We start from the raw sequence: 13,061 nt of genomic DNA on the forward strand, positions 1-13,061 counted from the left end.
GCGGGGCTGGGCCGTGGCCCCACGTCGCGCTCGGGGCAGTGTCACTCCGCTCGGGGTCCTCCCCTAACGCCCTGCGCCCGGGGGGGAGGCGGGGCGCACGCACGTGTCCGTGGGCTCGTCCTGCCCGCAGCGCGCCCCACGCTCTGCTGCGGAGCCAGCGGGACCCCCGACGTCGGTTTACTGTCCTCCGCGCCCCGGGGATTTTAACCAAACCTCCAGGGCCAAAGGTCACCCCGGGCTACGCTGAGAAGCCGCTCGGGGCTCCCAGTCAGCTGCTCGCGAACCACCGCATTCGCGAACCGAGCGCAGGAACTCGCGGTGACCAGCTGATCGGGGTCCCGGGCGGGCGCGGGACGCCCCTCGGACGGGCCCCGGCCCCGGCCCGCCCCCTCCAGGCGCCCCGGGGTAGGTGCGACCGCAGCCCAGCCGAGGGACCGCGCGGAGTCCCGGGCCCCGAGTCCCGGCGCCCAGAGGCCCCGCCCCTGCGGCTCAGCCAATCGCGGCGCGTGCAGCGTTGGGGGCGGGCGGCCGGGAGAAACGCTGGGCCTTAAAAGGCTCCGCCGGGAGCGCCGGGGCCAGAACCCGGGGCTGCGTCGGCTTTCGAGGTGTGTTGTGCGTCCGTGGAGTGCGGCTGCGCTGCTGTGGCCGCCACAGGTGAGTCTGCGGCCAGGGCGCGTGGGAGACGGACTGGAGGAGGGTCCGCCGCGGGCCGCGGGCCGGAGGGTGGGCGCGACCCCGGGAACGGGAGCGCCTGCCTGCCGGAGCCCTGCCTCGACCCCGCCGGCCTGGCGGCGGGGAGCCCGGGGCGGCGCCGACCCCGCCCGGCGCCAGGCCTGTGCGGGCGCCGGGCAGCCTCACGGCGCGGGCCGCCCGGGTCCGGCGGGGCTGCGGGGCTCCGTTCCCAACGCTGCGTCAGCCTCGCCTGGAAGCGGCGGCGCGTGCGGGGGGCGGGGCGGCATTCCCGCGGCCCGGCCCCGCCCGCCCGCCCGCGGCGTCGGCGGCCCTGGGCGCAGGCCGGGGCTCCGGGCGCCTGGAGAGCCCCGCGCTCTGTGCGCCCCGCGGGCACGTGATCGCGGCGCGGTTGCGGCCGGGACTGGGGGTGTCGGCTGCAGAGGCCAAGGGTAGGTCAGAATGCTGGGTGCGCAGCTGCCCGTGCTTTCCTGCGAAGGCCTTTCAGAAAGGTTTCAGCTGCAAGGCACACCTCACCCCCCGAGGTGCAGTAGTCAAGAAGAAAGGTGCAAGGTGGACACCTGGGGATCCCTGTCCCGACTTGGGATCAGACGTCCTGATAGATACGACTTCTTGGGTCACTCACTTTGATACCTTGTGTAAATGGCCTCGATCGACCAACAGTTTCCAAGTCGTTGCTTTAAGATTCTGATCCATAAGGTACCCGGAGACCCTTATCAAAACCTAAATGATCCTTGCGCTGTTACAATGAAGTCTGTTTCAACTCCTATAGCACTTGTCAGCCTGTTTTTCATTTTGATGGCTGAATCATATGCCTCCACTATTTGGTAAGTGCTTGACCTGTTTTCCCCACCCACATCCTTAGCCTTCTTCCACAGACCTTCCATAAGTATTTGGGATGGTAATTTAAATGTTTTTACCCCACAAGGGTGACTATAACGCCTCAGAAGAAAGTAAGATGGCTTTTTAGAAGGATTGGGCTAATCAGGTAACTCACTTTTCCCCCCTTCCTAGGTTTTTGAAACATGACTCCTTCACTCCTCCTGGCTGCCCTCTGCTTGGGGATAGCCTCAGCTACTCCAAGACTTGATCCCAGTTTGGATGCATCATGGTACCAGTGGAAGGCAACGCACAGGAGACTATATGGCGTGGTTGGTAACATCTGAAACTGCCCAGAGGGACCCCATAGGGAAGGGCCCTTGAGGTTTGGCGTTTATAGCTAGAGAGTACCTTATAGCTAGAAGTGAGCTTTACCAAGGCAATAATTTAATGGCAGCCATTAGTGAGCACCATATGGGTATACATCCCTGTGTTGGCACTTGGAGAACAGCACCCATAAGTATAAAGTCTTCCCTGGTGGTGGTTTCTCTTTCTGTCTGCAAATCCACTTAGTGAGGATGGACTGGGTTTTCAATAGAAATAAAGACAACACGGTATATGTTTGCCTCTAGAATGAAGAAGGGTGGAGGAGAGCAGTGTGGGAAAAGAATATGAAAATGATTGAACTGCATAACCGGGAGTACAGCCAAAGGAAACATGGCTTCACCATGGCGATGAACGCCTATGGGGACATGGTGAGTGTGGCACGGAAGGCTTTGCTTTTTGTGCTTCCTGTCCTCAGTACTTTTACAGAATGGCCTCTTGCTTTTTCAACAGTCTATTAACTTTTCCTTATAGACCAATGAAGAATTCAGGCAGGTGATGAACGGTTTTCAAAGCCAGAAGCACAGGAAGGGGAAAGTGTTCCGAGAACCTCTCTTTGCTTCAGTACCCCCATCTGTGGATTGGAGAGACAAAGGCTATGTAACTCCTGTGAAGAACCAGGTCTGACAGTATTCAGATCTCTTATCTCAGGAAAGCCAAAAAGCAATGGCATCCCTGCTCTGGTTGACTGGAATAACATGCAGTTTGCTGGGGTTTTTTGAAGAGTGTTCTGGTATATGGGCTGTTATCAGTCTTTGTATTTCTCTTATAAACTGATGGCTTTTTTTATTTTTAGGGTCAATGCGGTTCTTGTTGGGCTTTTAGTGCAACTGGTGCCCTTGAAGGACAGATGTTCCATAAAACTGGCAAACTTGTTTCTCTGAGCGAGCAGAACCTGGTGGACTGCTCTCACTCTCAGGGCAATGAGGGCTGCAATGGTGGCCTAATGGATAATGCCTTCCAGTATGTCAAGGACAACAAAGGCCTGGACTCAGAGGAATCCTATCCATATCTTGGAAGGGTAAACGGAGCTCCTTATCTTGTTATTCCAGCTCTGCTTTTGAAAGTTGAAAATTTTCAGAGATAACAGACACCTTAGTCAGCATTCACATTTTAGATACAAACTGTCAGAACTGTCACTATAAATTAGCAACCTTTGCACAGATCTCTGATTAAGTGGTTAACTGTAGCTGTTCTTACGTCTGTGTAATGGAGAATATATGCACTATTCTGCACAGAAAAAGGGTCTTAGTGAAGAAACATCTAATTTTTCAATTTCAAGGCAACCAATTCCCTTTTGCTCCCTGGGCTGCTGTAATACAAAGTTGACTTAGAAATCATTAAGGTGCAGACTGCTGAGTTTTGGGGTCTGAGAACTAATGCTCCCCCGGAGGTAGATGGTAGTCATTAAGTTTCTTTCCCCTTTCCTTTAAAAGGAATCAGATACCTGTAACTACAAACCTGAGTATTCTGCTGCCAATGACACTGGCTTTGTGGATATCCCTCAGCGTGAGAGGTCCCTTATGAAGGCAGTGGCAACTGTGGGGCCCATCTCTGTTGCTATAGATGCAGGCCATTCATCGTTCCAGTTCTATAATGCAGGTAGGTGTTTGTCTTTTTATTATAGAAATTCAGGTAGGCAAAACTGGAAAACATCACGATTAACTTTTTGGTATGGAGTCCTGCTTTCTAGGACTGTAGAATTTTGAGTGTGTGCACTTAACATGGTGATGTTTCCACTTTAAACATTTTCTCATGATGACAAACTTCATAAATAGTTTTAAGTGGCTATGTAATTAATTCTGTAGATACAACCTAAATTTACATAACTATTCTTCAATTGTTGGACCTTCTTTCCAAAAATTTCTTACTATTGTAATTAGAACTGTAAAGAGCCCTATGGCTCAAGGGCTCTTTATAGAACCTTTAGTTGGCATTCTAGGAGTAGGAAGGATTATGCTAATTAATATTAATTAGGTGAGTATCTAAATCATATTATTATTGATAATTAGATCTTACTGGATTTTTTTTTTTTTTTAGGTAGTATTAAAATATATTGGATTTAGTTAAATTTTGTTGATTCTAGTGAGTTGAATTTTACTTTTTACTTTTTATCGTCATTATTTTTTGACAAATATTTAAGTCTTATTTGGAGTTTATGACATTATACTAAATTTTGAGATGCCTCTCTTAACTGTGGTGATAGGATGGGTTCCTGTCACTTAGAGTTTCTCACCCTAACGTTGACTTTTACTGTCATAGGCATATATTATGAACCAAACTGCAGCAGCAAAGACCTGGACCACGGTGTCCTGGTGGTTGGCTATGGCTCTGAAGGGGGAGAATCAAACAGCAATAAATTTTGGATTGTCAAGAACAGGTATAAAAAACTTCAAATGTTATCTTTGAAATTGAAAAGGGAATCCTGTTTGGAATCAGTATTTGGTTTCAGGTCCAAAAATCTCAATTTTGAAATCCCAGAAGTCTTTCTCCCACTTGAGTCAACGTGGAATTTCTGATGCTTGATTTTAAGATTCTGTAGCTACCTTGTTAGTGTCATTATTATGTATTTGTAACACTGCATTTCAAAATTCTGAAAATTTTCTTGATTAAGAAACATATCTGGTCCCGAAGGGTTTCAGATAAAGGATTTTTTACCTGCAGGGTTGAGCCCTGGTTTCCTTTTTCTGTCTCCCAGTTTTTCAGCCAGGTTCAGTGGATAGAAACGTTTGCTTCTGCTGATTTTTTAAGGCTAAAAATTGTCCCAGAGTTGAGCAGCCTCCTTGCATCCTTCCTGTTATCGTTCATTTGATGCCTCACCATTGCATTCTGCTTCCCATCTCTCAGGGGCCTTGGGGGTTGTTGGGAGCAATTTTCGCAGCTAACGTTCTTTAACTGAGGTGATGTGTAAGATAGCCTGTGGAGATAGACTGCTACATTGGTCCCAGTTCTGCCTCAGTTTCCTTTCTTCATAAGTTAAAATAAGGACCCAGGGGAATTAATAGACTTATAAATATATGTAACAGCACTTCGAATAGTGTCTGATACATGGTAAACACTATTTTAAGTATTAGCTAATATTATTAATAAACCTAGTGTGTACTTGATTCTTTGTATAAAATGGAAAACTGTGCTCTTCTTTCAGCTGGGGTTCAGGATGGGGCATGAATGGCTACGTAAAAATGGCCAGAGACCAGAACAACCACTGTGGAATCGCCACAGCAGCCAGCTATCCCACTGTGTGAGCTGATGGACAGTGACAATAGAAGCCTTGAGGATGGCACATCCAGAGGAATTTTATCTTTAAACTGATCAGACCCGTATTGTGTAAGATAAGAAACTTGGATCATTAAGGATCCAAGTTGTGATATGAATTCTGTGACATTTTTATAAAGGTAAAATGTTACCAGTACTTTAATTACTATTATAAATAGCTTTATAATATTGAAGACTCATGGTTTAATTCTAAGACACTTGAATTTTCATTTTTTAAAAGGATATATAAAAGTTTACCTTTTAAAATAAATTTTAATTCAATATGTAGAAGTGGAACTTCTTTCTGTTTGTAATGCTTTAACTTTGTGCATAGTCAGGAAATAGAATTGGGCTATAAAGACATAACTAAATGTACCAATGGTGTATAGGAGAAAGATACTGGGTAGCTCTCTGGATCGTCTAGTTATAAACATGCAGATTTTATGTCTGCTGCCCATTGACTGTTGACCTAGCTCTTGGATCTAGGAAAATGTGATAAACAATCTGGAAGGACAAGGGTAAATTTGTTTTAATAAAGAAAAACAATTTCCTTTTTAGAAAGGTAGACAGATATACAGAATCGTGGGTTTTAGGTACTAGAAAAGGACCTCGTCTTCCTTGGACTCAGGATGGTGATGGCCTAGTAAGGTCATGTGATAAAAGCCTCAGAGCCAGTTACTGTAGCACCTCCCTGAATTGCTGGTGAAGACCATGTGGTTCCTCTGCAGTTGGGTAAGAAGTAGACACAAGAGGATTGCCAAAGCTGTTTTATCTTTGTTCTGCCAAGTCTCTGTTTGAGATTCCACATAGATCTTCTTAGAAAAGCCTCATTTGTTACCTAGTGTTAGCAAAAGTAAATATAGTGGTTGTGATGGACAAATCTCAGGTGCTTGGTAGTAACGAAGAAATGTCTTCAAAATCTCAGGAAGTGAGGCTGGGCTACAAAATAGTTCTGGCTTTTGAAGGTGGGTGAAACATCACTAGGTGAAACCAGTTTAGCTACCTCATCTCTGAACTAAAAATAAACTCAGGCCTGGCTGGCTTGGCTCAGTGCTTGAGTGTCAACCTATGAACCAGGAGGTCACGGTTTGATTCCTGGTCAGGGCACATGCCTGGGTTGTGAGCTGGATCCCCAGTGGGGTTGCAGGAAGCACATCATTGATGTTTCTGTCTCTCCCTCGCCCTTCCTCTCTCTGAAATCAATAAAAACATATTTTTAAAAAATAAACTCAGAAGGGAACAAACTGCCTAGGCACATGGTTACATAGGAAAGCCCTCATTATAATGAATTTCGAATCTCTGCCATGTTACTAAATTCAGTCTAATGTTTGTTTCTTCCACTGTTACCCCCATACCCTTAATATTCATTTCTTCTCATGTTCCTCAGATATATGTATAAATTGGAAAAACCAGGCTGTTCTTTTGGAATGTAGTGCACTTCCTTATGGGTCATACTTTGTTCCGCACTTTTCAGGGCTGGCTGGGACTTGAGTCTGGTTATAGAAATAAAGAGGGGTGGCGAGGGCAGCTCCTAAGAGTGTCGACAATGTCTTGCAAGGAAACTACCTCGGGAGGCCATTGCTCAGGCAGAGGTAGAAGGCCTGTTTCTGGCAAAGAGGCTCAGCAAGATTCAGGGGTTCAACATCCCCAGCTTCAGAATTTCCCAAATACCCCATTCCAGATTTCAGGACATTCCTTCCCAATCAATGCCCTCACTTGAACAGCTCATACCTTCTGAGTTGAGAGTTCGGTTGGCATTGTAATTCAGCCACTTGGAGGATGAGACTTAGGCTTTGGTTTGCAACAATCTTAGCTCGGTGGCTACAAGTGATAGGAATTTCTTTTAGGGCAGGTACAGAAACTGGTCGTTTAGGTTACACTAGAGCCAGAAATTCAAAGCCCTGAGGTCATCGTTTTCGTTCCTCACTTTGTCCAGAGCAGTTACAAGCAAGCAGCCAATCTCACATTCATTAGTTTAACCAAAATGTTCTAGTTATCAAATACACGGTCACCCAGAACCTTACCTCTTTTTAAGTATCTGATTAGGAATATCCGTTGGTCGTATTTTGCCTATCTCTGTCGCCACATCATGTCATAGACTATCAGTGCTCTCTTTACAACTGGAACTAGTGCCTTTAATCAGATTAGAGAATCAGCCCCAGAAACCAATTCAGGAAACTCATTCTTAAGATTCTTTTCCTCTAGAACCACTGACAAAATCTGTATTTTAAGGAATTAGCTTATACCATTGTGGATGCTGGCAAGTCTAAAGTTTCTAGGGCAGGCTGTCCGGCTAGAAACTCGGGCAGAATTTCTATGTTACAGTCTTTATTAAAGCAGAATTCCTAAGGTCTTCAACTGATTGGATGAGTCCTACCCACATTATGGAAGATACTGTGCTTTACTCCAAGTCAACTGATCATAGATGCTAATTACAGTTACAAAATACCTTCACAGCAACACCCAAACCAACCGTTTTCAACCAGTGTGCTGCAAGAATTTTTAAAACAGGGCAATACCTGACTATTTAGTCAGGGGCACTGACCTCTTTTCCCTTAGATTGTCAAATAAAAAGTGACAACTACCAACACAATAGCTGTGTGGTGTGAGTGAATCAAAATTACAACTTTTTTTTTGTCAGATCAGCAAAAAATAAATTTTTTGGTGTGCTGCAGAATTTTAGTAATTAGTTTGTGTGTGCCATGAGATGAAAAAGGTTGAAAATCGCTGGCCTAGACTGAGAATTTGACCGAACCACTGAGCACCAACCATAGCCTGGCCAAGTTGACACATGACATTTAACCATCACATGGACTTTCCTCTTGACGCATCCCCCTGCCTCCCCATCGCCCCTTCTTCCTTGCCTACCCACCTGCTCCTTCTCTTGCCATCATCTCCACCTTATACCCCTCAACACACACACTTAAAATACTCTTTAGTCTTTCAACTTTCCTACCATTTCAAGATAGCCCCAGTAACCTCTTGCTATTGTCTAATTATAGTTAAAACTTTCTGGGTGAAGTTGTTTTTTCTTAAATGCTTTTTAGAGACTGTACCTCTCCCCACCCTTTAATTTTTAATAGAAAGTGTCTTTAGGATTTCAGGCTTCAGGACTAAGGACACTGGTCACCAAGCACTCCATCATCTAGAGTTTATTTCTGCAAACTGAAACTGCTTCTCAAAATAAAACACTAATATAATACCTACAATGCCATGCATGGAGGATTACAAAGTGTTTCATGTTCCATAATTTCATTCAACACTGGACTCAAACAAAACTCAGGATTAGGGTCTCACAGTCTCCTATTTTGTAACAATGACTTGGAATTTGCCACTCCTGGTGCCAAAAGGGAGTTCACACTTTCCCTTGCTTTGTTGTATGTTTCAATTCTTTTCTGCCCATTCCTCAGTAAAGAAATGGCTCAGTACCACCCCTCACACAGACTACTTAAGCTCTTTTCAAAATCTGGCTTGGAGGATGGGGTGTGAGGGATGTTTCTTAAAAATGTACTAAAGTCAATGGATGGAAAATTGTGAATACATAAGTTGTTGGTCAATCATGTCATTTTACAACCAAAGTTTTACTTGAGATACTGGAATTAATCCACATGACTTTGTAAAGGAAAAAAAGAAATTGAACTCCGAGGGAGTTCTATGAGTCTGTTTCTCAAAGGCATCCATCTTATTGGGGTAGAAGAAATGCATAGTCCGTCCTGTCTATGAAACATGACTTTCAAGTGAGAAAAGCAAGCGTAGATCATTATGAATAATTTCGTACAATTTTTAAAATACAGAGACGTATACATTCTTGTATGTGCATTTAAAAAAGTTATCGAAGGATATAAACCAGATATGCTTCTTGGAGGTGCTAAAAAGAGGCACTTTCTTTGTGCTATACGATTTTTTTGAAATAACTAACGTGAATCATTCTCATGAGGTAACATTCAGAAATTTATAGTTCAATAAAATATGAGTTTGTTCAGGAGGAGGAAGGGAAGAAACTGTCCTGAGACAAACAGGAACAAAGGCAAGTCTCTAGTTTGGGGATCAACCCCCTGAGGTTCACACTGTCACTGCTGGCCCAGGCCATTCATGCAGCACACACACAAGGAACTGCCACTGGCCACTTGGCTTCAAGTGTCCTCCACATAGGTCTCAGCAACAGAACCTCTCCGACAGCCATGAGCTGGTGGATCAAAGTCCATGGCCTGAGACAAGGGGACAAGGAGGGATTTTACTAAGAGCCAGAGGGGAGGTGAACCTAGATGCCAAATGAGGGAACATACCAAGGGACAGTTCTGGTAAAACTGCTTTAGTGAGAATGGAAAACTAGCTGTGATCTGAATTCCAGGGCACTTGTTCTCTTGACCTCCAGCTCCCCCAACACGCACACCCCATCGCCCAGCACTGGGACATACGCAGCCTTTCCCCAGCTTCCTGTGCGCTTCCCTTGTCTTCCACACTCAGGGACAACACTAGATTGCTCGTCACACAAAGCTCAGAGGGAGGGCCAATATCAGTAGAAGCAAAAAAATCCTTGGCTGTGGATTCTCCAATCTTAATTTCTAAGAAATCATGTCAGAACTCTTCCCTGGGAAAGGCAGTGAATTTTCTGGGGTGATATCTTGATAAGGATTTGTGTTATGCAGGTGAATGAATTTGTGAAAACTTGAAAAACCCCTACACTTAAAATTTTTACAGCTCATTATATTTACATGAAAAGAAAAATGTTATAAATATATATTTAACCCTCCTTAATGCTATGCATGCTGAAGCATTTAAGAGTAAGTACCGATGTCTGCAATTACATTTTTTCATTGTTTGCGGTAAAATGTACATAAGGTTTACCATTTGCACCGTGTACAACTCAGTGGCACTAAGCATGTTCACAATGCTGCACAAACATCGCCACTACCCACTTCCAGAATGTTCTCATTACCACAGCAGAAGCTCTGACCCCTTTCAACCACTTCCCAGTCTCCCCTCCCTCCAGCCCCTGGAAATCTCCGTGTCCCTTCCGCCTCTGTGAACTTGCCTATTCTCGGCCCCTCAGATAAGTGGGATCACACACTATCTGTCCTTCTGTGTCTGGCTTGCTTCCCTCAGCATGATGTTTGCAAGGCTCCTCCACGTTTCCCTTGTGTCGGAACTGTATTACCCTTCAGCGTTGAATATTCCCTCGTATGCATCACTGCGTTTTGTTGATCCAGCCACGTGTTGATGACCTTTGGCGTGTCCCCACCTCTTGGCTATTCTAAAGAACACTGCCATGCACACTGGCATACAAGTGCGCGGGTGGAATTGCTGGGCCACGTGGTAATTTGGTCTGTAACTGTAAGGAACTGCCAAACTTTCCACAGCAGCGGGAGCATTTTACATTCCCACAGGCAATATGACCTGGGTAAAAGAAAGCTAAACCATAGCGCCCAAAGACTCTTAGTTACTGTCAATCTGCACTTGGCTTCTAGTGGCAAATAACCAGGCTGGGTCAAGTGATCTTTATCAGCCATTGAAAACGACACAGTGGTGGCACTAATTAGAAGCTGGAGGGAACTTCTAACACAGGCAACCCACACACACACACACATCCTTCCCACCCACCAAACCACCCAGATACACATAAAAAACACAAATGAAAACTATGTCTGCTATGGAAATGCAGCTCTGAAATGAATCCCCTGGGCCCGGGTCACCACTAGCCCCTCCTAGGAGGAAATGATTGGCAGAGCTGCAGTGACAGAATTATCAGGGATGGTCTATTAACACTTTTAGATGCAAGTGACAGAAGCCAATTTTAAACTGGCTTATGCAAGAAGAGGACCTCTTGGCTACAGACGTAGCCGATCCAAGGCTCAAAAATGTCACCAGCACTCTGTTATGTCCAGGGTCTGCTTCCTCCTCATTAGACGCCTTCCAGTCAAGCTTCTTTTATCTTCTTTACAGAAAAGTTTTTCCCACTTGTGCCAGGGCCAGTGTTCCTTAGCCCTGCCTCGATCACATGCCCCATCAGAATGGGGGGGGGGTGCGCCCAACTAAACCACATGGATGGGTAATGGAAGAGGGGTGCTCCCCTGGGAAAATCAGGACATCTTACCCGGGAACGCAAGAGCGATGATTGCCCATGATAAAGTTTATTCTGAATAAAAGATTCAAGACTTAAAAGGATAGAAAAAGAAAAGGATTTCCAAGCCCTAGAAAGACTGAAACTAATAGATACATTTATTGTGCATAAATGTAAAGCTCTATGTTGAGATTATATTTATTCATGTTAAATTTTATTAAAAGTCTATGTACATATGTAATGCAAGCACAGGGCGAAAGAGAAATGCTTTAATAGTACCCTTTGAAAACACCTTAGTTTTGGTCCCAATAATTTGATATGATTAACAATATGATTGGTGCATCCCAAAAGTTTGGGAAAATGGATCTAAGGCGCTGGATAAAGGAGGAGACAGTGACTCTGCTTTCTGCTTGCTGGCGTCCTGCCTGTGATACTGGGGTCAGGCCTGGGCCCCACAGTATATTTAAGAAGGACCCTGGCGAGTGTCCTGAGGAGGACCCGCAGACTCAGCCAGGAATGCTGTCTCCCTGAGGAGAGGCGCTGACTGCCCTGCAGCAGGGAGCACGATCCAGACAGAAGGCGGAGGGGGCATGTGACAGAGAATTCCTGCTGTGCATGAGGCCCGGGTTCCAAACAGGCCGCCAGGGGCCTCTGACCCCCCTACACAGCCCCGTGGCCACGCTCAGGCTCCAAACGTTGGGCGACTTTCATGACCAGACAGGCAGAGGGCCCTTAGGGGTCAGACGCTCTGAGATTTCTAGAATTCCCAATTTCCCCACAAGGAAGCCTTCCAGAGAGATAACAATGCAGCTCCTGCGGCCCTTAGAGGCTTCTGGGGCCTGAGGACCAGGGCAGGTGTTTCTGGTCCTTGGTGCCCTCAGGACGCGGAGCAGCGCGCCCGCTGCCCTCTGCGGGCTCTGGGAGCAGGAGCCGCCCGGGCCCCTGCGGGCACCGAGGTCCCTTCCCTCTGGGCTGCGCCTGGGCTGGGAGCTGGGGCCCTTCCCCCGCCCAGCAGGAACCACCAAAGACAGGAGCAGGCCACCGTGTGTCCAACAGACAGAGTGGGTACTGGTGTTCATATGACTCGGTCTCCGTTTAATGAAATCAATTTTTAAACATTATGTCCCCGGGCTCCGTCAGGTGCTGAGAGCGGGTGTTGGCACCTTCAGCAGTGACTGCAGGTCTGTGTGTTTCTCCTTCAGCTCTGCGGCTGCGGCAGGGAGGTGGGGGCTCAGCTGTTAGTATGGACTCATTTAGGATCACTCTTCTTCTCTGTCTTCCCGGCGAGTTAATCATTTTATCTTGTGTAACGTCCCTCTTTTTCTCCTTTATCTTACATTATATTATAATATATTTATATTATATTATATTATATTATATTATATTATATTATATTATATTATATTATAATTATATTATAAATATAGCTCCATCTGCATTTTAAAATGTTTTGAATCTTCACCCTAGGATACGTTTTTATTGCTTTGAGAGAGAAGGTGGGAGAGAGAGAGAAATACCCATGTGAGGGAGAAATATCAATTCCCCGCCCTGCTCCCTACCCCACCCTCACCACCAGTGCCCTCACCTGGAGCCACCTTGCCACCTTTTTGGCCTTCCCGCTGGCACTCAGAGTGGCCTTTTACTTCCAACTTACCTATCTCCTTGTATTTTAAGTGAGTTTCTTGTAAACAGAGTATTGATGGGTGATGTTTTTTTTGTTTTTAATTCACTTTGCTGATCTCTGTCTTTTTATTAGTGTATGTATACTACTTACATTTAAGGTAATTCTGATATGTTAGGGCTGAAGTCTATCATTTTCTTATTTGCTTTCTGTTTGTTTCCTATGGTCCTT

The 13,061-nt window shown here is 45.7% G+C and overlaps 1 protein-coding gene across 1 annotated transcript; it reads left to right on the top strand.

Annotated features, from left to right (window-relative positions):
• Window positions 1-500: 500 nt before the first annotated feature.
• LOC308564384 (procathepsin L) lies at window positions 501-5,337 on the top strand. The gene is made up of 8 exons (XM_081152541.1): window positions 501-654; window positions 1,705-1,841; window positions 2,142-2,264; window positions 2,368-2,514; window positions 2,690-2,914; window positions 3,330-3,495; window positions 4,156-4,273; window positions 5,039-5,337. The coding sequence occupies exons 2-8, from the start codon at window positions 1,716-1,718 to the stop codon at window positions 5,136-5,138; spliced, it is 1,005 nt and encodes a 334-aa protein (XP_081008667.1). The 5' UTR covers window positions 501-654; window positions 1,705-1,715; the 3' UTR covers window positions 5,139-5,337.
• The last annotated feature ends 7,724 nt before the right edge of the window (window positions 5,338-13,061 follow it).

This window comes from Miniopterus schreibersii (genome assembly GCF_964146895.1).
Source record: "Miniopterus schreibersii genome assembly, chromosome: 11".
NCBI lineage: Eukaryota > Metazoa > Chordata > Mammalia > Chiroptera > Miniopteridae > Miniopterus > Miniopterus schreibersii.